This window comes from Zingiber officinale, chromosome 4A (genome assembly GCF_018446385.1).
Source record: "Zingiber officinale cultivar Zhangliang chromosome 4A, Zo_v1.1, whole genome shotgun sequence".
NCBI classification, from domain to species: domain Eukaryota; kingdom Viridiplantae; phylum Streptophyta; class Magnoliopsida; order Zingiberales; family Zingiberaceae; genus Zingiber; species Zingiber officinale.
In genome coordinates this window covers 6769274-6792318 of record NC_055992.1, presented here as the reverse complement: position 1 = coordinate 6792318, position 23045 = coordinate 6769274, and the positions used below count along the sequence as shown (strand labels likewise).

Sequence of the window (23045 nt, the reverse complement as noted above, 5' to 3'; positions counted from 1 at the left end):
GCTGAGCAGAGGGGCCACTCGGCCGGGATTCCCCACTCGGTTGCTCTACGTAGTAAGTTGTTCCTTGTCCGGCCGAACAGGTGATCCGGTCTGACTATCCTTCATTTGGTCATCATAATTGCGCACATCTGCACTCTTCCCTTTCGTCGTTTGGCTGATAGGACGATATTCCTCGTTCGATAGAACAGGCAATCCAGTCAGACTACCCTTCGCGCGATACCTAGTTCCTTTGACCTTCGGCCACTAAGTGGGTACTAATGCTCGATCAGACCATTATAACTAATCGGACCATTCCCGTCCGCTCGCCCAATTTGGGTGACCTGGTAGTTCCTCAGACCGCCTTGACTTTGACTTTCACGTTGGCAACTCTTCTCACCTTTAGCTTGTCCTTGGGATGCTCCTTTTATCGCTGCATCAGTACTGATAATCAACAAGAAGGAGCAATTCTAATATCAATTGATAAATGTTATTGTAATATCGTTCTAAAAAATGATGTTCTATCTTGATGATCAATAACCTTGCAATAGCTAATAGTTGTGAATGACCAAATGGAATCCCTTCTTCCTATACTTCTCTTTCACTAGTTTTTAATATGTCATACAATTTTTGAACTTCATATGTTGATATTTCATCTAATTAAAATGACCAACTATATTTATCATATAGTAAACCATTGATTATATTATATTCTTTTATTTTTTTTATATCATTCCAATTAACTTATAAATCAGGGTGTTTAGTAGTTCTCTCTTTAATTCTTTTCCTCTACTTCTTACAGTATAACATAATTATCATATTTATCATACTTAATTTTCATATTGTCATATTTATCATGCTATAACTCAAATTACTTTTATAATTACAATAGTTGCATATTATATTTATAATATTTCTTTCTATGGATTATAATTATCATATTTATCGTACTTAATTTTGATATTGTCATATTTGTCAGTCTATAACTCAAATTACTTTTATGATTACATTAGTTGTATATTATATTTGTCATATTTCTCTCTATAAATTCTTGCATTGATAAAAATAAGTAATTATCTTTTCTTTTCCCTCAAATTTTTGCTCTTGTTCTCTTTTCTTCGCCCTCTCTTCCTCTCTGTTGTTTCAGAATGGGCTTGCCACACGTTCTCGCCCTGCCATACCCTGCTCAAGGCCATGTCATTCCCCTCATGGAGGTCTGCAACTGCTTGGTGGAACACGGCTTCAAGGTCACCTTCGTCAATACCGAGTTCAACCACAAGCGTCTGCTCGCCGCGTTGTCCGCGGAGAGCACCATGGAGCATATCGCTCTGGTCTCTGTCCCTGACGGATTAGGGCCGGGGGAAGACCGGAACGATCTCGGGAGTCTCACGGAAGCATTAATGAACGTCATGCCGCAATGCTTGGAGGAACTAATCGAGAAGAGCAACGAAGCAGAGGATCCGATGACTTGCATGTTGGTGGATGATAACATGGGATGGGCGCTCGAGGTTGGCCGGAAGAAGGGTCTCCGGTCAGCCGCGTTCTGGCCGGCCGCAGCCCAGCTTCTGGCCACTTTGATGAGCATTCCGGAGTTGATTTCGAGAGGCGTCATCGACGGCGATGGTAACTAATGATTCCAAACAGTGTTCATCCTGCAAAATTAACGGCGGTTTATATTTTTACAGGCACACCAATCTCAGAATTCGAGACGTTCCAGCTCGGTCCCGGCATGCCATTCATCAACGCGTCCCACTTGGCATGGAACCTATTGGGAGATGACAGAACCAACAAGCTAATCTTCAAACACATGGTCAACAACAACAGGACCATCGACGTCGCGGAGTTCATCATCTGCAACTCCTTCAAAGAGCTCGAAGAGACAACCTTCCGTTGCAATCCAAAGATTCTTCCCATCGGGCCGCTGGTAACCGGCCTCCTGCCGAACCGCGCCGTGGCGAATTTCTGGCCGGAGGACGCGGCCTGCTTGTCGTGGCTGGACGAGCAGCAGCCGGGTTCCGTAGTCTACGTGGCTTTCGGGAGCTTCACCATCTTGGACCGCCGCCAGTTCCAGGAGTTCGCGCTCGGGCTGGAGGCGACTGGCCGACCGTTCTTGTGGGTGGTCCGGCCCGACCTAACCGGCAACTCTGCCGATGCTTATCCGGATGGATTCAAAGAGCGTGTCGGAGACAGAGGGAAGATTGTGGCTTGGGCACCTCAACAGAAGGTGTTGGCTCACCCTTCTGTCGCTTGCTTCGTGTCTCACTGCGGTTGGAACTCCACCATGGAAGGCGTCAGGAACGGGAAGCTCTTCCTCTGTTGGCCATATTTTGGAGACCAATTCCTGAACCAGAACTACATTTGTGACGATTGGAAGGTGGGTCTGCGCATGACGCCTGACGAGAGTGGGATCGTTAAGCGGGAACAGGTGAAATCCAAGGTAGAAGAGTTGCTTTCGAACGAAGAGATGAGAGCAAGGGCATCGATGTTGAAGGAGAATGCCCAGCAGAACATTACAGAAGGAGGCGCTTCGTTCGAGAATCTGAAGACCTTTATGGATGCCTTCAAAGCATAGCGATTTAGTGATTCGAAGAACAAATAAAATGCTTGATATCGTCTCCCAAATTTGATGTTTTCTTATGGCTGATAGAAGTAATAAAAGCTACAAAACTCATGTGGTGGCCACAGGTGAATGTTGACTTCGATGATATGTTTAGCCCTGTAACTAAAATTACGACGGCTAGATTATTATTATTTATAGTATTAACATTGACACCTAGATGTTTGCAATACCTTTTTTCCCATGATAAAATTATCAAACTAGCTATGTGTTAAGAGGTTCTTTGATCTCTACGACTATCTTGTCTCTATTTTACAAATGCAATAACAAATTTATAATATTTTTCTTATTTATATAATGGCATTTTAACAACTAGTAGTAAATTAAAGAACATCACTGTTATGGTCTAAGAACGTGGGTGGGTCAATTTGATAGTCTTTGATATGCCACTATCACTACCACTCTAGTAAAGAGAATGACTACTATGAATTTGATATTCAATCAGTTTATTATCTTTATTTTAAAATATCATACAATTATTAATACAACACTTAATCTTTTCTATAGGCAAATATAAATTTCTCATTAATTTATTTAATTTGTACGGTAGAAAATATTAGTTATTAGATGATTAACATGGTGCAACTCCGACATCAATTGACAAATATAATCGTAACATCATTCTGAGAAATGATGTTGTCTTGATAATCAATAACCTTACAGTAGCTGATAGTTAAGAATTATCATATGAAATGTCTTCCCACACGTCTCTTTCACTAGTTTTTAACATGTCATACAATTGTTGAACTTCAGGTATTGGTATTTCATCTATATTAGAATGATCAACTATATTCATCATGTCATGAACCAGTGATTGCATTGCATTCTTATTAGATAATGATTTCCTAGAGTAGTTGTGTCAGATGAAAAGTAACAGAAGTTCCAATCCGATGAGACTATTAGGGTCAATTTGTAGCTAGAGGGAGGGGATGAATAGCTCGTCGTGCTTCGGTTGCTTGCTTTGATGATGTTGTTGCAGCGGAAAACACTCAAGCAACGCTCACAATGCTAATACAAAGGATTTACTTGGTATCCACTTCAAGAAAAGGTAACTAATCCAATGATCCACACACGACACTCACTCCACTATAAAAATACTCCTTCTCGGTAACTACTGGAAGTGGAGAAACCTCGTACAAACTCACACAACAAGATACAAATCTAAAAAAGAAGTAAATTCAAAAGTGTACAAAGCAAAAACCTCTTCTTGCTTGATCGCTTGTTGATGAAGATGCCTCTGGACTAGCTGGAAAGTGCAACAGCACTTGTCTTCCACACTCGAAGTCCGATGAACAGTAGCAAGGAGAAATCGTGTAAGCTCTGCTGAGAAGAAAGTTCACCACTACTTATACTGGGGGCTTCTAAGGCTCCCAATCAATTAGGCTTACTCCCAATCAATTTCCACATCAGATCCCAACGATCTCAGTCGTCCAAAACCTACTGTTGGATCGAGAATTCGCTAGAAAGGGGGGAGGGGGTGAATATCGATTAAAAAATATCATAAAAACTCGAGTCGAGTGCATAGCGGAAGAATTAAATGAACAACGCTAACAAGAGTCGTTTTACTTGGTTCGGAGCCTTTGTCGACTCCTATTCCAAAGCTCACACTCGTTGAGTGCTTTCGTTGGGCAATCTATTAGAGTGTATACTAAAAGTCTAGCTTTTTGTAAATATTTATTATTAAAATAAAGAATTAGATTGGCCAAATGTCTACATTTATATGCTAAGTGTAGTTGTTCAATTAATTTATATTGAAGATAACATGGTATATGGTGTTACACATAGAAGATCATGTTATCACTTCTTTATAAATTATAAACAGTAGCTCACGACCAAGATGGAAAGGAACAAACCATCAGAACAATCGTAGTGTAATTGGGTATTAATTTATCTTGACTATATAATTCCACTAGTACACTTAGAGTGTATTGAGTAGGACCATTGAGGTAGTTTCTTTTTATACTGACTAATTAAAATAACAAGATTTCAATTATTATGGAAGTGTGTGCTCTTAATCCTAATATAATAACAAGCACTTATATTTAATATTTATTTTTTAATTTATCAATAGGTGAGATTTAGTTCGATAAATCAAAAGACCTGATAAGTTGGGAAATAATATTACTTATAGTGTGTGTTGTTGATTATAGAAGGAAACTGTGTCCTAGTGATCTAGGTTGATAATGTCCCCAAGAGGAGCTCATAAGGATTGTTGTAACGACCCGACCCTTTTGGCTTCTTGGGCAGCCCTTGCGGCGGCCCACTGGCGGCCCTTATGTCGTCGGCCCATTTGGCGACCTCTAATGTCGTCGACGGACGACCCTTTGGCCGTGTCGTTACTCACTAGGACTTTCCACCCCTGGTAGTGGATTTTTGCCTTCCCCAGGATTCAAACTCTAGACCTCTAGGCTAAGTAGTAGAGTTTATGAATCTTGGTAGCCAAGTGAGTGTCATAAAAAGGCGCCTTTTATTGTAACGACCCAGCCCTTTGGCTTCTTGGGCGGCCCAACTAGCGGCCCTTATGTCGTCGACCCATTTGGCGACCTCTAATGTCGTCGACCGACGACCCTTGGCCGTGTCGTTACTCACTAGGACTTTCCACCCCTGGCAGTGGATTTTTGCCTTCCCCAGGATTCAAACTCTAGACCTCCAGGCTAAGTAGTAGAGTTTATGAATCCTAGTAGCCAAGTGAGCGGTCGCTCACTTGGCTACCAGGATTCATAAACTCTAGTACTTAAGCCTGGAGGTCTAAAGTTCGAATCCTGGGGAAGGCAAAAATCCACTGCCAGGGGTGGAAAGTCCTAGTGAGTAACGGCACGGCCAAGGGTCGTCGGTCGACAAAATAGTGGTCGCCAAATGGGCCGACGACATAAGGGGCCGCCAGTTGGGCTGCCGCAAGGGTGCCCAAGAGGCCGAAGGGCCGGGTCGTTACAATAAAAAGGTGATTTGAACTCTCGACCTCCAGGCTTAAGTAGGGCCGCTCACTTGGCTACCAGGATTCATAAACTCTACTACTTAGCCTGGAGGTCTAGAGTTTGAATCCTGGGGAAGGAAAAAATCCATTGCCAGGGGTGGAAAGTCCTAGTGAGTAACGGCACGGCCAAGGGTCGTCGGTCGACAAAATAGAGGTCGCCAAATGGGTCGACGACACAAGGGGCCGCCAGTTAGCCTGTCGCAGGGTGCCCAAGAGGTCGAAGGGCCGGATCGTTACAATAAAAAGACGATTTGAACTCTAGACCTCCAGGCTTAAGTACTAGAATTTATGAATCCTGGTAGCCAAGTGGGCCGACAACATAAGGGCCGCCAGTGGGCCACCGCAAGGGCCGCCCAAGAGGCCAAAGGGCCGGATCGTTACAATAGTCGCTCACTTGGCTACCAGGATTCATAAACTCTACTACTTAGCCTGGAGGTCTAGAGTTCGAATCCTGGGGAAGGAAAAAATCCACTGCCAGGGGTGGAAAGTCCTCGTGAGTAACGGCACGGCCAAGGGTCGTCGGTCGACGACATAGAGGTCGCCAAATGGACCGACGACATAAGGGGTCGCCAGTTGGGCTGCCGCAAGGGCGCCCAAGAGGCCGAAGGGCCGGGTCGTTATAATTGTCATGTAAACCTTGCAGGTGGACTTAGTCCGACATGATGATAAGGTTGAGTGGTACTACTCTTGGATCTAGATATTAATTAAGTGAGTTGTCAGTAACTCATTTAATTAATGGACATTCGATATCTTAAACACATGGAGACTAACACACTCATGATAAGAAGGAGCCCAAAATATAATTTAGGATTGGTGTGGTAGTTCAATAATAATTATTTAGTGGTATGAATTATTATTGATGAAATTAAGTTGGGTGTTCGGGGCGAACACCGGAAGCTTAATTTCATCGGGAGACCAAAACCAATTTCTCCTCTCGATCCCTATCGTAGCCTCTTATTTATAAAATGTTATACCCACTCGTACCCAACTTCTTACCCACCTAGAGGTGGCCAGCCAAGCCTAGCTTGGAGCTCAATCTTGTGCCGGCCAACCAAGGCTAGATGGAGCCAAGTTGTGGCCAGCCCTAGTTTGAGCCCAAGCATGGGTGGCCGACCACAATTAAAATAAAAGGATTATTTTATTTTTAAAATTTTCTTATATGGAAGCCATGATTTAAAAGAGAGTTTAAAAATTTAAATCTTTCATTTTATAAGTTTTTACAAAGGATTAAGAGAAAGATTAAATATCTTTCCTTATTTGTAGATGAAAGAAAGATTTTAGGGGGTGTTTGGTTGATGGGTTTAGGAATGAGGGAATGGAATGATAGTAAAAGATAGTGTTTGGATTGTGGGTTTGGGAATGACATTTTGGGAATGATTACTAAATTTATGAGAATCAACCAAACCCATATAACTTGATGAGTTTCATTTCCATTCCTATTCTCATTCCACCCTACTATCAAACCCATACTCATAGTCATTCCCATCATTTAACCAAACACTCCCTTAATTTTGGCAAAAACTTTCCTTATTTGTAAATCATCCACATGTTTTATAGAGAGATTTTAATTTAAAAAATTTTCCTTTTATAACCAACCATGAAGGGATTTAAAAAGAGGAAATTTTATTTTTAAAATTTCCGAAAACAAATAAGAAAGTTTTAATTTTGTGTTTAAAACTTGCCTTATTTGGAGCAATTAAAGGGGTCGGCCATGTAAAGGGTTTAAGGGAAATTTTAATTAAATTTTCCTTATTAACTAATGGCAAGGAAAATAAAGATATTTTAATTATAATTAAATTTCCTTATTTGCCAAGACCAAAGATTATAAAAGAGGAGGTAAGGGTGCCTTCATGAGACGCATCTTCTATTTCTCTTCTCCTCTCTTTCTTGGTGTAGCTGGCCTCTCTCTCTTCTCCTCTTCTCCTCTTTGTGGCTAAACCTCTTCAAGCTCTTGGAGTTCTATTGGTGGCCAGATTTTGCTTGGAGAAGAATGAGAGAAAGGAAGTTTTCCTTTGTACTTGGTTGGTGGCCGAAACTTGCAAGAAGAAGAAGGGCTTGGGTGGTTCTCATCTCGGTAGATCGTTGCCCACACAACCTCCAAGATAAGGAGAGGAATACAATAGAAGATCAAGAGGTTTTTGTTTACAAAGAAAGGTATAACTAGTAATTTTATTCCGCATCATATTAGTTTTCTTTGTTTAAATACCAAATACAAGAGGCATGTGATTCTAGGTTTTGAATTTATGTTTCGATATGTATTTCTTTTTTTTCGATCTTGTGATTCGATTGTTCTTAGTGGTTAACCTATGGTTACTATAGGAAGATTAAATATTGAATTTCTTTAAAAGGCTTTGTCTAGTCAGTGGTGGATGATCACATACCCAAGAAGGCCTAGTGCCTCGCCATGCAGTACTGGAAGCCAATTTTAGAAATAAATATTTAATTGACTTTGTAACATGGGTGGACTTGGATCCAAAGTGTTAAGTTCCACAGGCGATCCAAGTCTAAACCTATAAGAACATATAAGTTAAACTTAGAATCAATAGTGTTAAGCTTCGCTTGCGATTCAAGTTTAATTTAAAAGAACACATGGTAGCTAGGAAAGGTTCAGACCTTGTACAAATTTTTTGTACAGGGGAACCATTAAGTTTTCCGAGTAGCAACCAATAATTGGTATCAGAGCTAGGGTTTGCCTCTGTGTATTTGGTATTTAGTTTAATTATGCACATGTCATACATAATTTAGGAAGGATAATAGTAGGATATGCTAACTTTGTGGTTGCAGACTCCAACTATTATGACTTATTGATATTGTGTGTGATTGGACCCTTGGACATGTCAAGGGCATTTTATTGTGTGTGCATGATTGTATTATAAAATACAGCAGGAGCTGTATTTAGATCTAGGATTTTATATTTTGTTCGATCTAGATTGTATGTACATTCCTTCGTGGAATATAGGATCGATAAATGTAAAATTCTATTTTTGTCGCGGATCATATCTTTGCGAGTCGTGGTACTATTGGAGGACCAGAAGCGCAGCGGAACAAGAAGTAAGATAGATGCGACAACTGGACCCGATGGCGGTGGCCAAAGATGGCAGTAGCTAGGGTTGGGGACACACGGAGGACAGCTATGGATAAAGGCCATAATAGTTGGAAATTAGTTTTTCTTATTTATTGCCTTATATGCTGTGATGTGTGTGCTTGTTAGTATGCATAAGCTTGTATAGTAAATTTCCTCGTCTTAAATAACTAAGTGGGAGATGGATTTTAAATAAATTTCACGATCTCCATTACTGGTTTGTAAGTGATGCAAACAAACTTGCGCGTTGGCTCTGAGTGCCTTCCTCCATATCAGATGAGTTTATTTGTGGATCACTAGAACAAATTTCCTTATGGATGATTATAGGAAATTAATTAGGAGCGTGTGATCTTCCCCATCGGAAGGGGCACAATCCTAATTAATGGACTAAGTATCAAGTAATGGTATACACTTAGACACATTTAATAGTATCCTCCCCATCGGAGTCACTGCTATTAATTGTGTGACCGAAGGAAAACCAACTATTAATTTTATTTGTCAAAAAGTTAGGTTGGCAAGAATAAAATTAATGGGTAAAACCTCTTCTTATAAATGTTTGATTTTGTATACGTCTACACTATCGTGGCATGCAAAATCATGGTGTTTTGAGGTGTTGATTAATTTAAAATAATATTATTTTGAGGAATCAATATTATTCTAAATTTAGAGTCCTGACCAAAGTTTTTTGTGATTCTTAGGATGACCTTCAACCCACTAGTTGTTATACTGAAAGAGAACAAACTTACTGGTCCTAACTATATATATTGGAAAAGAAACCTAGACATTATCTTAACTGCAGAAGGTTTTAAGTATGTACTCCTAGAGACTTGCCCTATTGCACCTAATGATAATTCTAGTGAAGAGTAGATTGAGCATTATAAAAAGTAGTTGAATGCAGATGAGATGGCACGATCTTATATTTTGGCATCTATGTTAAATGTATTGCAACATCAGCATCAATCAATGTCTACTGTTGGTGCAGGAAGCATCCGACGATCGAACTCGTATTTTGATAATGGCAAAGGATTCAAAGTTAAGGTGTTTTGTATTCTAACAAGTTTACTTCTTGAGGATTTCAGGAAAGTCCTAGCTGCGGTTAGGCAAAGGGAAAAACCCTAGGGGGTGGTAACCCTAGGTCATAGGGGGTGGTAACCCTATGCGGAAAGTCTTGGCAGATCAATGACTTCTGGCAAAAAGTCTTAGGGGGTGGTAACCCTAGGTGGAAAGTCCTGGTGTCGCGAACCAGGTGCAAGACTGGACTAGCCGAGAAGCGGATGTCCAGCAGAAAGTTCGGAAGTGTCGAGTGCTGAGCAAAAGTCCAGTCGATCTGGAGGATCGACTGGCAACAGGTAAATCTCCTGAGTGGAGTAGGTGAGGACGCGTTCCCCGTAGAGGGAACAATAGGCGTCGGGTCGACCTAGGGTTTCCGGTCGAAAATCCGAAGTCAGACCCGGACAGTCCGGAGACTGTCATAACTTCATATTCATACTATTATTTTATGTTAACTTTGTGTTGCAGGTATTTTTGGATTAACATACTTGCTGGTACCAAAAACACAAAGAAGAATTCGGATGAATAGTGTCCGAGGCGCCTCCATGAGGCTTGGAGGCGCCTCGGGTTCAAAATCCTGAGCTGGCGCGAGGAGCAGGCTTAAGGCGCCTTGGATGGATTGAAGGCGCCTTAGACAGCTTGGAGGCGCCTTGAAGGGTTTGAAGGCGCCTTCAGGTCGTGGCAGTCAAAGGGTTATCGCAGCGAGCAGATCGGGATAAAATTCTTGTTTAAGGCGCCTTGGAGCTTATTTAAGGCGCCTTGAACACTGTTTAAAAGCAGTGGTCGACCAGCAGCTCGGTACAACACTTTCTCAAGCAATCTTCTGCAATGTGCTGCGAATACGACCATCCCCAAGTGCTGCAAGAACACCCCGACGACCCGAAGCTTCAGATTTAATCTTTTGTTATCGGTATATTTTTATTACTGCTTAAATTGTACTTAGATTGTAATAATCTTTACGAACTATAGTTGTTGCCCACCGAAAGCGGTCAGCGACCGCGGGCCTTCGAGTAGGAGCCGAGATAGACTCCGAACGAAGTAAATAGCTTGTCTTTCTGTGTGCTTGTTTTCTTTATTTCGCTGCGTTACTTCTCCGATAGTTTTTACGATTCCGTTACGAACGAAATAGCCGCGAGCGCTATTCACCCCCCCCCCCTCTTGCGCGTCTTGATCCAACAATTGGTATCAGAGTGGGGTTGTTTTGAATTGGTGCAACCACCATTCAAAACAGTTTTTTTCGTGGTATTTTGTTTCGGAGTCAATTAGAAATTAGCTAAAATTCTAATTCTTGTCAAATCGGTGTTGCTCAAAGTTGGTGAATACCACTTGGGCTCGTTTTTTTTCTTTTTCTTCCCGCACTACTAATCCAAGACTCAGTCTTGGAATAGATCTTCTTGTTTGTGTTTTTCTTAGATCTAAAATGGCCCAACAAGAAGGATATAGCACTGTTCATCCCCCACTATTTTCCGGAGAAGACTTCGGATATTGGAAGGGGCGAATGGAGATATATCTGAAGATCCAGTTCGACACCTGGATGATAGTCAAGACAGGACTACAACTACCAACTGATACAGACGGTAAGCCTACATCCTGTGAGAACTGGGAGCCAGCCTTTATCAAAAAGGTGGAAGCCGACACCAAAGCTACCTGCACCATTCAGTGCGGTCTTACTAAGGAAGAGCTCAACAGGGTCGGTCCGTTCTCTTCCACAAAGGAACTCTGGGAGAAGCTGATCGAACTCCACGAGGGCACCACCGACACAAAAGTAAGTAAAAGAGATTTATTATTTAATAAATTGTATAATTTAAAAATGCAGGAAGGTGAGACGGCGAGCCAGCTTCATGCGCGCATCCAGGACATTCTCAACTCTCTTCATGCGATTGGACAGAGAGTCGAAAATCGGGACGTCATAAGGTATGCATTAAATTTGTTTCCAAGGTGTACATTGTGGGCATCAATGGTAGATGCCTACAAGGTCTCCAAAGATTTATCTTCCTTAAAGTTAGACGAGTTATTTTCTGAATTTGAACTTCATGAACAAACTAATGCACAACCATCCGAGAAGGGTATTGCTTTAGTTGCAGGTACGAGTCGAACACGGGAATCAAGAGTACGGCGAAAAATTAAATCGGAATTAGAAGACGAACCCGACTCAGAAGATTCAGAAGATGAACTAACCAACGAACTCGTGAATCTTGTGAAGAAGCTCTACAAGAAGAAGAAGGGCTTCAACAAGAAAGATCTGAAGAAGGCAGTTCAATCCAAGGAGGCCCAATCGAACTCAAAGGTAAAGTTCGAAGTCACTTGTTACGGGTGCAACTAGAAGGGGCATATCAAAGCCAACTGCCCCAACCAAAAGGAAGCCAAGAAGCAAAGAAGAAAGAAGGCCCTGAAGGCAATGTGGGACGAATCTTCCTCGGAGGACGACGACAACGAACTCGATCAGACGAGTTTACTCGCACTGATGGCCCGGGACCAGATCATCGAGAGCGAGAGCGAGTCAGAGGCCGAGTCCGAGCAAAGCCACGGATCCGCATCCGTTTCAGAAGGGCCAGACTCCACTATAAGTATTCCAAGGCTCAATAATTTAGTTAATTACTTATTACACAAGTTAGCTAAGTCAAATATTAGGATTAAATCACTTCTAAAGGAAGTAGCTGTCCTTAAAAAAGTGACTACCACTAATTCCTTACCTGATCAAGCTCAGACTGGAAATTCAACTCAAGTTCAAGAACTTGAGAAAGAAAATTCTAGTTTGAAAAATTAGGGAAATAATTTAAAAATTACCTTAGAACGGTTTTCTCTGGGTTCCAAGAATTTGGACCTAATTCTTGGGACACAAAGAGCCGTCTACAACAGAACTGGGCTTGGATATAAAAGTAAATTTAAATCTTATTTATCCTTAATAAACAAATAAAGTAGTAAATCAATCCAAGCATGGGTCCCCAAGTCCAAATTGATCAATCAAGTTGGACTTGGCCAATACTGGGTTTCGAAGGATCAAATACACTACCTCGATAGACCTTATCGAGGATATGATCTAGGGAAAGCTAAAAGAAAAACGATCTTAAAAATTTAAATTCAAAATTCAAAATCAAAAATTCGAAATTAAATTATAAATTATAAATTCAAAATTCAAATTCAAAAATTTGAAATTACATTATAAATTCTAAATTCAAAATCAAATTAAAAATTCGAAATTAAATTATAAATTATAAATTATAAATTCAAAATCAAATTAAAAATTTGAAATTAAATTCTAAATTCTAAATTCAAAATTCAAAATTCGAAATTAAATTATAAATTCTAAATTCAAAATTCAAAATCAAATTCAAAATTTGAAATTAAATTATAAATTCTAAATTCAAAATTCAAAATTCGAAATTAAATTATAAATTCTAAATTCTAAATTCAAAATTCAAAATCAAATTAAAAATTTGAAATTAAATTCTAAATTCTAAATTCTAAATTCAAAATTCAAAATTCAAAATTAAACTATAAATTCTAAATTCAAAATTCAAAATCAAATAAAAAATTTGAAATTAAATTCTAAATTCTAAATTCAAAATTCGAAATTAAACTATAAATTCTAAATTCAAAATTCAAAATCAAATTAAAAATTCAAAATTCAAAATCAAATTAAAAATTCAAAATTAAATTATAAATTCAAAATTCAAAAATAGATGGTGGATCCAAACTAGCTGGCACCTCCAACTGAACTACCCGACAGGGTAACTGGACCGAATTTACCCGAAATGGGTAAAACAAGAGTAGATTACCCGGCAGGGTAATTAAGGTTAGTTTAAAACGGGCTAAGTTTAACTTGAACCATAGTACCGGTGAAGTTTTTGGATGATAGTACGTTAGGGAAACTTGGGCATCGCATGTCTAAGAAGATATGGCTTCGACCTGGTGCATTTGGCCAAGTGGAACTGACCGAAGCTACCCTTAAATGGATCCCAACTAGTTAGACCAAGGTTTAGTATTAAGTTCAATGGGTAGGACTATTTGGAAAACCTCGAAGGCATGGTTACTTTAATGAGTTCCTTGTGACTCACCATAGCCCAGAAGTTTATCCAAAGAATGCTTACTTGTTGAACCCAAAGCTAAACCTGAATCTAACACAAAGTTAAACCAGACCCTTAAATTAAACAATAATTCATCTCACAACAATTATAGGATTCCCTAATTGACAATTTAAATCGGGTGAGATGACTAAGAAATAAAACTATGGCTTAAACTTAAATCAAGTTAATTAACAATTAAATTGAATTATTTTTTTTCAAAATTATTTCAAAATTGTTTTAAAAACTTAAAAATTTCAAAATTGTTTTAAAAACCTAAATTTCAAAATTGTTTTTAAAACCTAAATTTCAAAATTGTTTTAAAAACATAAATTTCAAAATTATTTTAAAAACTTAAATTTCAAAATTGTTTTAAAAACTTAAATTTCAAAATTGTTTTAAAAACCTAAATTTCAAAATTGTTTTAAAAACTTAAATTTCAAAATTATATTAAAAACTTAAATTTCAAAATTATTTTAAAAACTTAAATTTCAAAATTGTTTTAAAAACTTAAATTTCAAAATTATTTTAAAAACTTAAATTTCAAAATTGTTTTAAAAACTTAAACTTCAAAATTGTTTTAAAAACTTAAATTTCAAAATTGTTTTAAAAACTTAAATTTCAAAATTGTTTTAAAAACTTAAATTTCAAAATTATTTTAAAAACTTAAATTTCAAATGTAACGACCACCCTTTCTACACTACTACTATTCTCTAAAGGTGGACGCTACTTGACTACTAACTCTACTTAACCGGTATAATTAAGAATCACATAGAAACTCTACCGAAAAATTTCGGCAGAGTCTCCCCTGTACCGGTGACCATATCCGTAAATACATACAGAGTATACTCAGCCACAGGCGGCTGGAACATATAATTTCACAACCACGCAGTATAATAGCACAATAAAAATATGAAACTACTCTAGCAATGGCAAACAACCATATCACTCCAACGATAGGAGGTATCAAACTACAAATGCGGAAATAAACTCAATTTCAATATAACATTAAAAGAGAACTAAAAGAAAAGTCTTGACAATTTTGCCAGCTAATTCTGGATCTCTCCATAGTCCTGGCATCACACACACTGTCACAGCATCTCCTTGTCGCCTTCTTCCTTATACTTTAGCTTTTCCTTTATCTGCAGTAGGAGGAAAATAGTATCTATAAGCTAAAAGCTTAGTGAGCGCTATCCTACTCACAAAAACTCGATATGCATGTATATAAATAAAAACATGCTAAAACTGAATGCTAACATGTAGAGCTACTCATGCTCATAAATAGCAAAGAAATCAACTAACTGAAAAGCTAACATGTATAGCTAAGCATGCTCATAAATAGCAGTAAAGGAATCATACTAACTGAAATACTAAACATGTATAGCTAATCATGCTCATAAATAGCGAAGAAACTAACTGAAAAACTAACATGTAAAGCCAATCATAGAACTATCATGTGTATCAATAAGAAACTGAATTGATACCTAAGCTAAACTAATTAATGCTAAACTGAGTCTAACTTTTATTCACATAACTAATTTGTGAAGTTTTGAAAACTATTTACATAATAGATTAAAATAATAATCATGCTGCTGATGGGCCCGGCAACTGTACTTGCTGTGTGCGCATCCCTAACTAAACCCGGGATTGCAAGTTCCGAGTCTAGTAGGGTTTATTAGGTTATCTAAACCTAGGGACGACTGTGGGAGCCCAACCCAATGGATATCTAATCCGGTGCCACTGCTGAAAATAAAATACTGATTTCATAGCTAATTTTCTTACCTTACTTTAACTAGGTTATCTGAACCTAGAACTAGGTTATCTGAACCTAGAGGCGACTATGGGAGCCCACCCATTGGACCGTAGTCCCATATAAGCTGAAGCAAGACTAAATAAGTTATTTTAAATGCTTCTACTGCATTAACTGAGCTATTAAAATGCCTACTGTAGCATTATATTGAGCTAAGCATTTTATCAAGCACTTGGTGTGCACTAGAACACACCCTACGTACTGAAAATCTATATACAAAGCTTAACATAAATCTGCATGCAAAGCTTAACAAAAATCTGCATATTAAGCCTATCAAAATTTGCATACTTTACTTATAAAAATCTGCATGCTATAAAAATAGAGCTGCTCATGTTATTCCAATAGCAAATAGGAAACTAGAACAACTTAAGCATGCTGTGAAAGTAAAACCAATTCAACTACTAAGCATGCAATAGAATCTAGAAAATAAGGAATCGTTGTTGTATGGAATTAACAGAATATCATGCTTCACGGAACTTAAACTAGCTTCAATGGAACTAACAAATAAAAATCTAACTCATGCATAGGGAAGTAAAAGATGGATCAAGAAAATTGCTACTAGAAATCAAAACTTCATGCATGGATTAACTACTAAGAATCCAACTGAAACTTTCCGAATTAAATCAGTTCATCAAAATCATTGTTTCATTGACCTAACAACATGGAATTTTCTTATACTAAAAAGAACCAAAATCGATAATCCTTTTTCATGTTCGATACTACAACGATTTGCTACTAAGAACTTATGAATATAGCTGTTTGTCACGTTCTGTTAACAAGGTATACTATTCTGCAATCTACTGGAATTCAAAACAAAAGGAACATTGGCCTACTTCCCTTCTTTGAGGCACACGGCAACTAAACAAAAGGAACTTAAATTGCAACTATTCTACATGCCTTGTAGCACAGCAAGGAAAAAAAACCAAGATGCAACTAATAAGAGAACACTACTACGGGAAATCTAGGACCATATTTGTAACTGTTCTTCAGGCTTAAACTGCACTAAACCTTCTCTTCTTTCTTTAGGGTTCACGGTGGAACATCAAAACCAAAAACCTTACAACATGCTTCGAAATTCAAAGGAAAACAAGAATCCGAAAGCCATGGAAACGAATCAAAGCTCGAAACAACTCCTACTGCAGGTGAGAAGCAACTCACCTCGTTGTTCTTGGACTTACAACCGAGAAGAAGGAGGCTTCTAGGGCTTCGGATATATGCTTCCTCGATGATCTCTTGGTATCTTCTTGCTCTCCTCGACGAGAGGATCACAAAGGTATGAAGAACTCACGGAGAAGGGTGCTCGCCGGCCGCCGGAGACGCCCTAAAGCTCGCTGCGTTTTTCGCCCGAGAGAAAACGCCGTCGCCGAAAGAAAGGGGAGGAGAAGATTTTATCATGGGGAAAACCTAAGTTCTCTTCTTATAACTTTAATATTCTGTTAACTAACTATTGCTTAAATACAACTTGATTCGGGTTTTATTAAGAAAAGTTCGGCTGGCCTGTTGGTGGGCTGCGTTCTGCTTAAGGCCTAGCGCATGGGTTCGAAACTTGGCTGCAACCATTTTTCCTTCCTATTTATTTTCTATTCATTAACTACTTCTTAAATAGTATATTTCTCCTTTTTAAATAAGAAACGATCGCTAGCACACTTGGTCAGCCCGGCTTTAACCAAATCCTAGGTCACGGCTTCGATTTCTCAGCCGCGCACTTTTATTTCCAATTTATTTTACTGTTCCTAACTACTACTTAAATATATATCGCTCCATATATAATTAACAAATCATCCGTAAACCAGATGGTTGGGCTGAGTTCGTTAAGATCTGGTTCGGGTCCGAGGTATTGGGTTCAAAACCCGACTTCAACACTTTCTTTTTAAAACTTCTTTCTCTTGGTAAAAATACCAAACGAACTCCAAAAATTCCATAAAAATACTCTAAAAATTTCTAAAAATCTTTAGAATTTTTCTAAAGCATTTCTAGATTTTAATAAGGTCTTTTAGGACTTCAAATAGTGAAATTTTGGGATGTTACATCAAAATTATTTTAAAAACTTAAATTTAAAAATTGTTTTAAAAACGTAAATTTCAAAATTGTTTTAAAAACTTAAATTTCAAAATTGTTTTAAAAACCTAAATTTCAAAATTATTTTAAAAACTTAAATTTCAAAATTGTTTTAAAAACTTAAACTTCAAAATTGTTTTAAAAACTTAAATTTCAAAATTGTTTTAAAAACTTAAATTTCAAAATTGTTTTAAAAACTTAAATTTCAAAATTGTTTTAAAAAACCTAAATTTCAAAATTGCTTTAAAAATTTAAATTACAAAATTGTTTTAAAAACTTTAATTTCAAAATTGCTTTAAAAATTTAAATTCCAAAATTGTTTTAAAAAACTTAAATTTCAAAATTGTTTTAAAAACCTAAATTTCAAAATTGTTTTAAAAACTTAAATTTCAAAATTGTTTTAAAAACTTAAATTTCAAAATTGTTTTAAAAACCTAAATTTCATAATTGTTTTAAAAACTTAAATTTCAAAATTGTTTTAAAAACTTAAAAATTTTGAAAATTATTTTAAACTCAAATTTCAAAATTATTTTAAAAAAAAACTTAAATTTCAAAATTGTTTTAAAAACTCAAACTTCAAAATTATTTTAAACTTAAATTTCAAAATTATTTTAAACTTAAATTTCAAAATTATTTTAAACTTAAATTTCAAAATTATTTTTAAAACTCAAATTTCAAAATTATTTTAAAAACTCAAATTTCAAAATTATTTTTTTAAAAAAATTATAATAAAAAGGAAGGCGCGCCTCATGGAGGCGCTCGCCACACTGGAAGGCGCCTCCAAGAGCGACGGGAAAGTTCCCGCCGCATCATCTTAAGGCGCCTCAGATCGATCCGAGGTGCCTCCTAAACCTATTGAAGGCGCCTTAATATACTTAAGGCGCCTTCAACTCCCAGCTTTAGAAAACGAACAGATTCCTTCTGTTCGTTTTTCTGCCGACGCCAAACACATCTTCCACGTGCGGATTCTAGCAACCAAGGCCCCTTCAACCCGTTTAATCTTCCCTCAACACCTGGCAATGCCTCCTAGGTATAATCCCAATCCTTCCCGATCAAGTTTTACATAAAATTTCTGCTTATTTCTGTCAATTTTTGGCAAAATCGTTGAAAATAGGAAGCGCCGACACGTTGATCCTAATTCAGCTAGACTTCCATCAGCAGATATCAGATTCCCTACTATACATCTTAGGGATACCTTTGCTAATTACATTTTTGAACCTATCAAACCTAGATATGTAAATAGGACCTTTTATGCCCAGTTTTGTCAGCCATCTATCCAAATGATAGAGCACTATCAACTGGACCAATTGGTTTACTGCACTGATATAGTAAACCAGGAGTTATGTGCACAGTTTTATCACAACCTTGAGAGGGTTGATGATAATAGGTACTCCACCAGAGTTGCTGGCGTTGACATTGAGCTTACTCCCACTTTTTTACGCACCACCCTAGGACTTAGGGTTTCAGAGTCTACCTTCCTATGCTACCCCAGTAGGGATCTGCCATTTGGCGATCCTTACTCCCACATTACGTTAGATACTATCTATACGTATTTCTTCGGGGAAGAGAGACCTACTGGCCTGACTGAGTTCAAGTCAGTCTCTCTTCGGGTTCAGGACTACGTGATGTATAGGGTCCTGACAACATGTATTCTGCCGATCTCATCTCGGGATGTCCCGAAGATGAGACCTTCCCACTCATTTTTCTTGTACGCCCTGTGTCATCGATTAGATATCGATATAGCCCTGCATATATTCCAGAACATTATCTGTGCATCTGGGACAGTCACCTCCAAGATAGTACACATGCCCTATTGTCATATTTTGACATGCCTCTTTTCGACCATAGAGGGTATAGATGTGACCAGGGGAACAGTCATTCCTCTTACTATATATGACGAGCTAGGATCCCGTAGTTGTAGACTAGCCGGTGTCGATATCACAGCTGATGGAGTTCTAGCTTGGACAGGACGACCACAGCCAGCAGCTGCCCCTATCGCTCCAACAGCCGAGGAAATACCAGGCGAGGGAGAGGAGTGGGCTGATTTCTTAGCTGAGGATCTTTTCTCAGATCCTTCCCCGTCTGCCAGACCATCCACCTCAGTTGGACCTTCGACCTCTACATCACTCTCCGTCGAGGACAGACTTGCTCGACTCGAGGTCGAGTCCATCCAGACACGACGGATAGTTCTCTCTATTCGATCCAAGATGGCTGCCGGATTTACGTCCCTTCGTGACGAGATATGACGTCTAGGTCAGCCAGCACCCGAGCAGCCCCATGCACCACCTTCCGCTGATGACCTTCCAGCTGATGCTCCTCGAGTGGATGATCCTGCTATTTGATATAACTATTTTATGCATTGTACTATGAACACCCTCACTTCACTACTTATTCATTTTGTTAGACTTCCTTGGAGGGTTATGTATTTACTTGCATGCTTAGTCAGTTTCACAAATTCTGGGTTTACTTATCATCTTTCAAAATCTAGGAAAAATAATTTTCAAAATTCCCAATTTCCTAGATTTTTCAAAATTCTGGAATTAGCCTAAGCGTTTCCCCTAGAAATCATGTTCCCCTAAAATTAAGCCAGAGCATCTCACAAACACCTAGGTATACCTTGATTGTGATTGAAAAACATAGAATGATGTGAGATGCATAGGGTACAGCCTGGACTCAAGAATGCTTATATCTGTGCATCGATATGAGTCTGGGCGTTAAATACGCAATATACATCAATCAAGTTAAGTCCTCTAGCTCTAGTCAAATCTAACTGGACCAAATCAACTTGACTTGACTAACCATGTGAAAGTTGTTGCCCTATAGGCAGTCAGCAAGTAGCTAAAGGTTAGATAGTTGGTAAAAGGACACTCAATTTTCTAATTAAGCATGTTTTGATCTTTAGGGCTCTGATACCTCTTAAAAATCAATCTATTAAACTTAACCCATGCTTGGACTTAAGGATCAACTGACTTCTTAAAACCAAATTTTAGCTATTTTGCTCCCTCCTTGTCCTAAAATTTAAATATTGTTCTCAAAATTCAATACTTGTAAAAAAAAAAAAAAACCAAGCAAAGTTCCAATCTTAATTTTCAAAACTTTGTTGAACTCAGATCTTAATTTTCAAAACTTTGTTGAACTCAGATCTTAATTTTCAAAACTTTGTTGAACTCAGCTAACTTTTTGAATTAGTACACAGTCTCCAAACAGTTCTATAATACTAACTAAATTTCCAAAGAGCTAACATCATCTTTTCACTTAGCTAAGAATAAGAAGGGACTATTATGTGGTCTCATAATCTAGTTATTCAAATGACTATTCTTGCTTATTTTTGATATATGGCAAAGGAGGAGAGTAGCAAAATTGTAAATGTAAAATTCAAAAACTTAAATTAATATAAAAGGGGGAGCAACAGTTAAGGGGGAGCAACAGTTAAGGGGGAGCATATAGTTTACTTTAGCAAAATTTGCTTTGGTAAATGTGTTCATCAATTCTTAGCAAATTTGTCTGTGTTAAAAATGTTTATTTATTCGTTTGTTTACTCAACTTTGAATTTGAGTTGTCATAATAAAAAAGGGGGAGATTGTTGGTGCAGGAAGCATCCGACGATCGAACTCGTGTTTTGATAATGGCAAAGGATTCAAAGTTAAGGTGTTTTGTATTCTAACAAGTCTACTTGAGGATTTCAGGAAAGTCCTAGCTGCGGTTAGGCAAAGGGAAAAACCCTAGGGGGTGGTAACCCTAGGTCATAGGGGGTGGTAACCCTATGCGGAAAGTCTTGGCAGGTCGATGACTTCAGGCAAAAAGTCCTAGGGGGTGGTAACCCTAGGTGGAAAGTCCTGGTGTCGCGAACCAGGTGAAAGACTGGACTAGCCGGGAAGCGGATGTCCAGCAGAAAGTCCGGAAGCGTTGAGTGCTGAGCAAAAGTCCAGTCGATCTGGAGGATCGACTGGCAACAGGTAAATCTCCTGAGTGGAGTAGGTGAGGACGCGTTCCCCGTAGAGGGAACAATAGGCGTCGGGTCGATCTAGGGTTTCCGGTCGGAAATCCGAAGTCAGACCCGGACAGTCCGGAGACTGTCATAACTTCATATTCATACTATTATTTTGTGTTAACTTTGTGTTGCAGGTATTTTTGGATTAACATACTTACAGGTACCAAAATCACAAAGAAGAACTCGGATGAACAGTGTCCGAGGCGCCTCCATGAGGCTTGGAGGCGCCTCGGGTTCAAAATCCTGAGCTGGCGCGAGGAGCAGGCTTAAGGCGCCTTGGATGGATTGAAGGCGCCTTAGACAGCTTGGAGGCGCCTTGAAGGGTTTGAAGGCGCCTTCAAGTCGCGGCAGTCAAAGGGTTATCGCAGCGAGCAGATCGGGATAAAATTCTTGTTTAAGGCGCCTTGGAGCTTGTTTAAGGCGCCTTGAACACTGTTTAAAAGCAGTGGTCGACCAACAGCTCGGTACAACACTTTCTCAAGCAATCTTCTGCAACGTGCTGCGAATACGACCATCCCCAAGTGCTGCAAGAACACCCTGACGACCCGAAGCTTCAGATTTAATCTTTTGTTGTCGGTATATTTTTATTACTGCTTAAATTGTACTTAGATTGTAATAATCTTTACAAACTATAGTTGTTGCCCACCGAAAGTGGTCAGCGACCGCGGGTCTTCGAGTAGGAGCCGAGATAGACTCCGAACGAAGTAAATAGCTTATCTTTCTGTGTTCTTGTTTTCTTTATTCCGCTGCGTTACTTCTTCGATAGTTTTTACGATTCCGATACGAACGAAATAGCCACGAGCGCTATTCACCCCCCCCCCTCTAGCGCGTCTCGATCCAACACGTACAACCTATGATATGATGTACAATCTCAAGGATCTCTTTGGACACCAGAATCGGGCTGCAAGGCAAGAAGCAATGAGAAAATTAATGACAACCACCATGGCAGAGGGAACGCCCGTAAGGACCATATCCTCAAGATGATGGCATATTTAAATGAAATACAAATCCTTGGAGCTAAAATCGATGGGGAAACCCAGTCGATATTATTCTCCAGACACTACCTAAAAGTTTTGAGCAGTTCCGTCTGAACTACAATATGAACAAAAGGTCATATACGTTGGCAAAACTTCTGACAGAACTTTAGGCAGTAGAAGGGATATTTCGTCAATGTTCTCAGATTCACTTTACTGAAAATGTTTCTACCTCTAAACCGAAAGGCAAGAAGAAGAAGAAACAAGCTGGTTCAGTAAAGAAAGTGAACCGACGTCTGGGTACTGGACCTAAAGCAGGAGTGAAGAAGCCAAAAGGCAAGTGCTTCATATGCAAGCAGGCTGGACATTGGAAGGTGGACTGTCATCGTAAGAAAGAGAATAATAAAGGTATATCTTTTTCTTTTGTAGTTGAGACATGTTTAGCGGTG

General features: G+C 38.6%; 1 protein-coding gene across 1 annotated transcript; it reads left to right on the top strand.

The window, feature by feature from the left end:
- Window positions 1–1119: 1119 nt before the first annotated feature.
- Window positions 1120–2705, top strand: LOC121973093 (UDP-glycosyltransferase 83A1-like). Its single transcript, XM_042524680.1, has 2 exons — window positions 1120–1599; window positions 1662–2705. The coding sequence occupies exons 1-2, from the start codon at window positions 1125–1127 to the stop codon at window positions 2546–2548; spliced, it is 1362 nt and encodes a 453-aa protein (XP_042380614.1). The 5' UTR covers window positions 1120–1124; the 3' UTR covers window positions 2549–2705.
- Window positions 2706–23045: the final 20340 nt, after the last annotated feature.

Coding starts and splice junctions, on each gene's coding strand:
- LOC121973093 (XM_042524680.1), top strand. CDS start 1,125: ATGGGCTTGCCACACGTTCTCGCCCTGCCATACCCTGCTCAAGGCCAT. Junction 1,600..1,661: donor AGGCGTCATCGACGGCGATG/GTAACTAATGAT, acceptor ATATTTTTACAG/GCACACCAATCTCAGAATTC.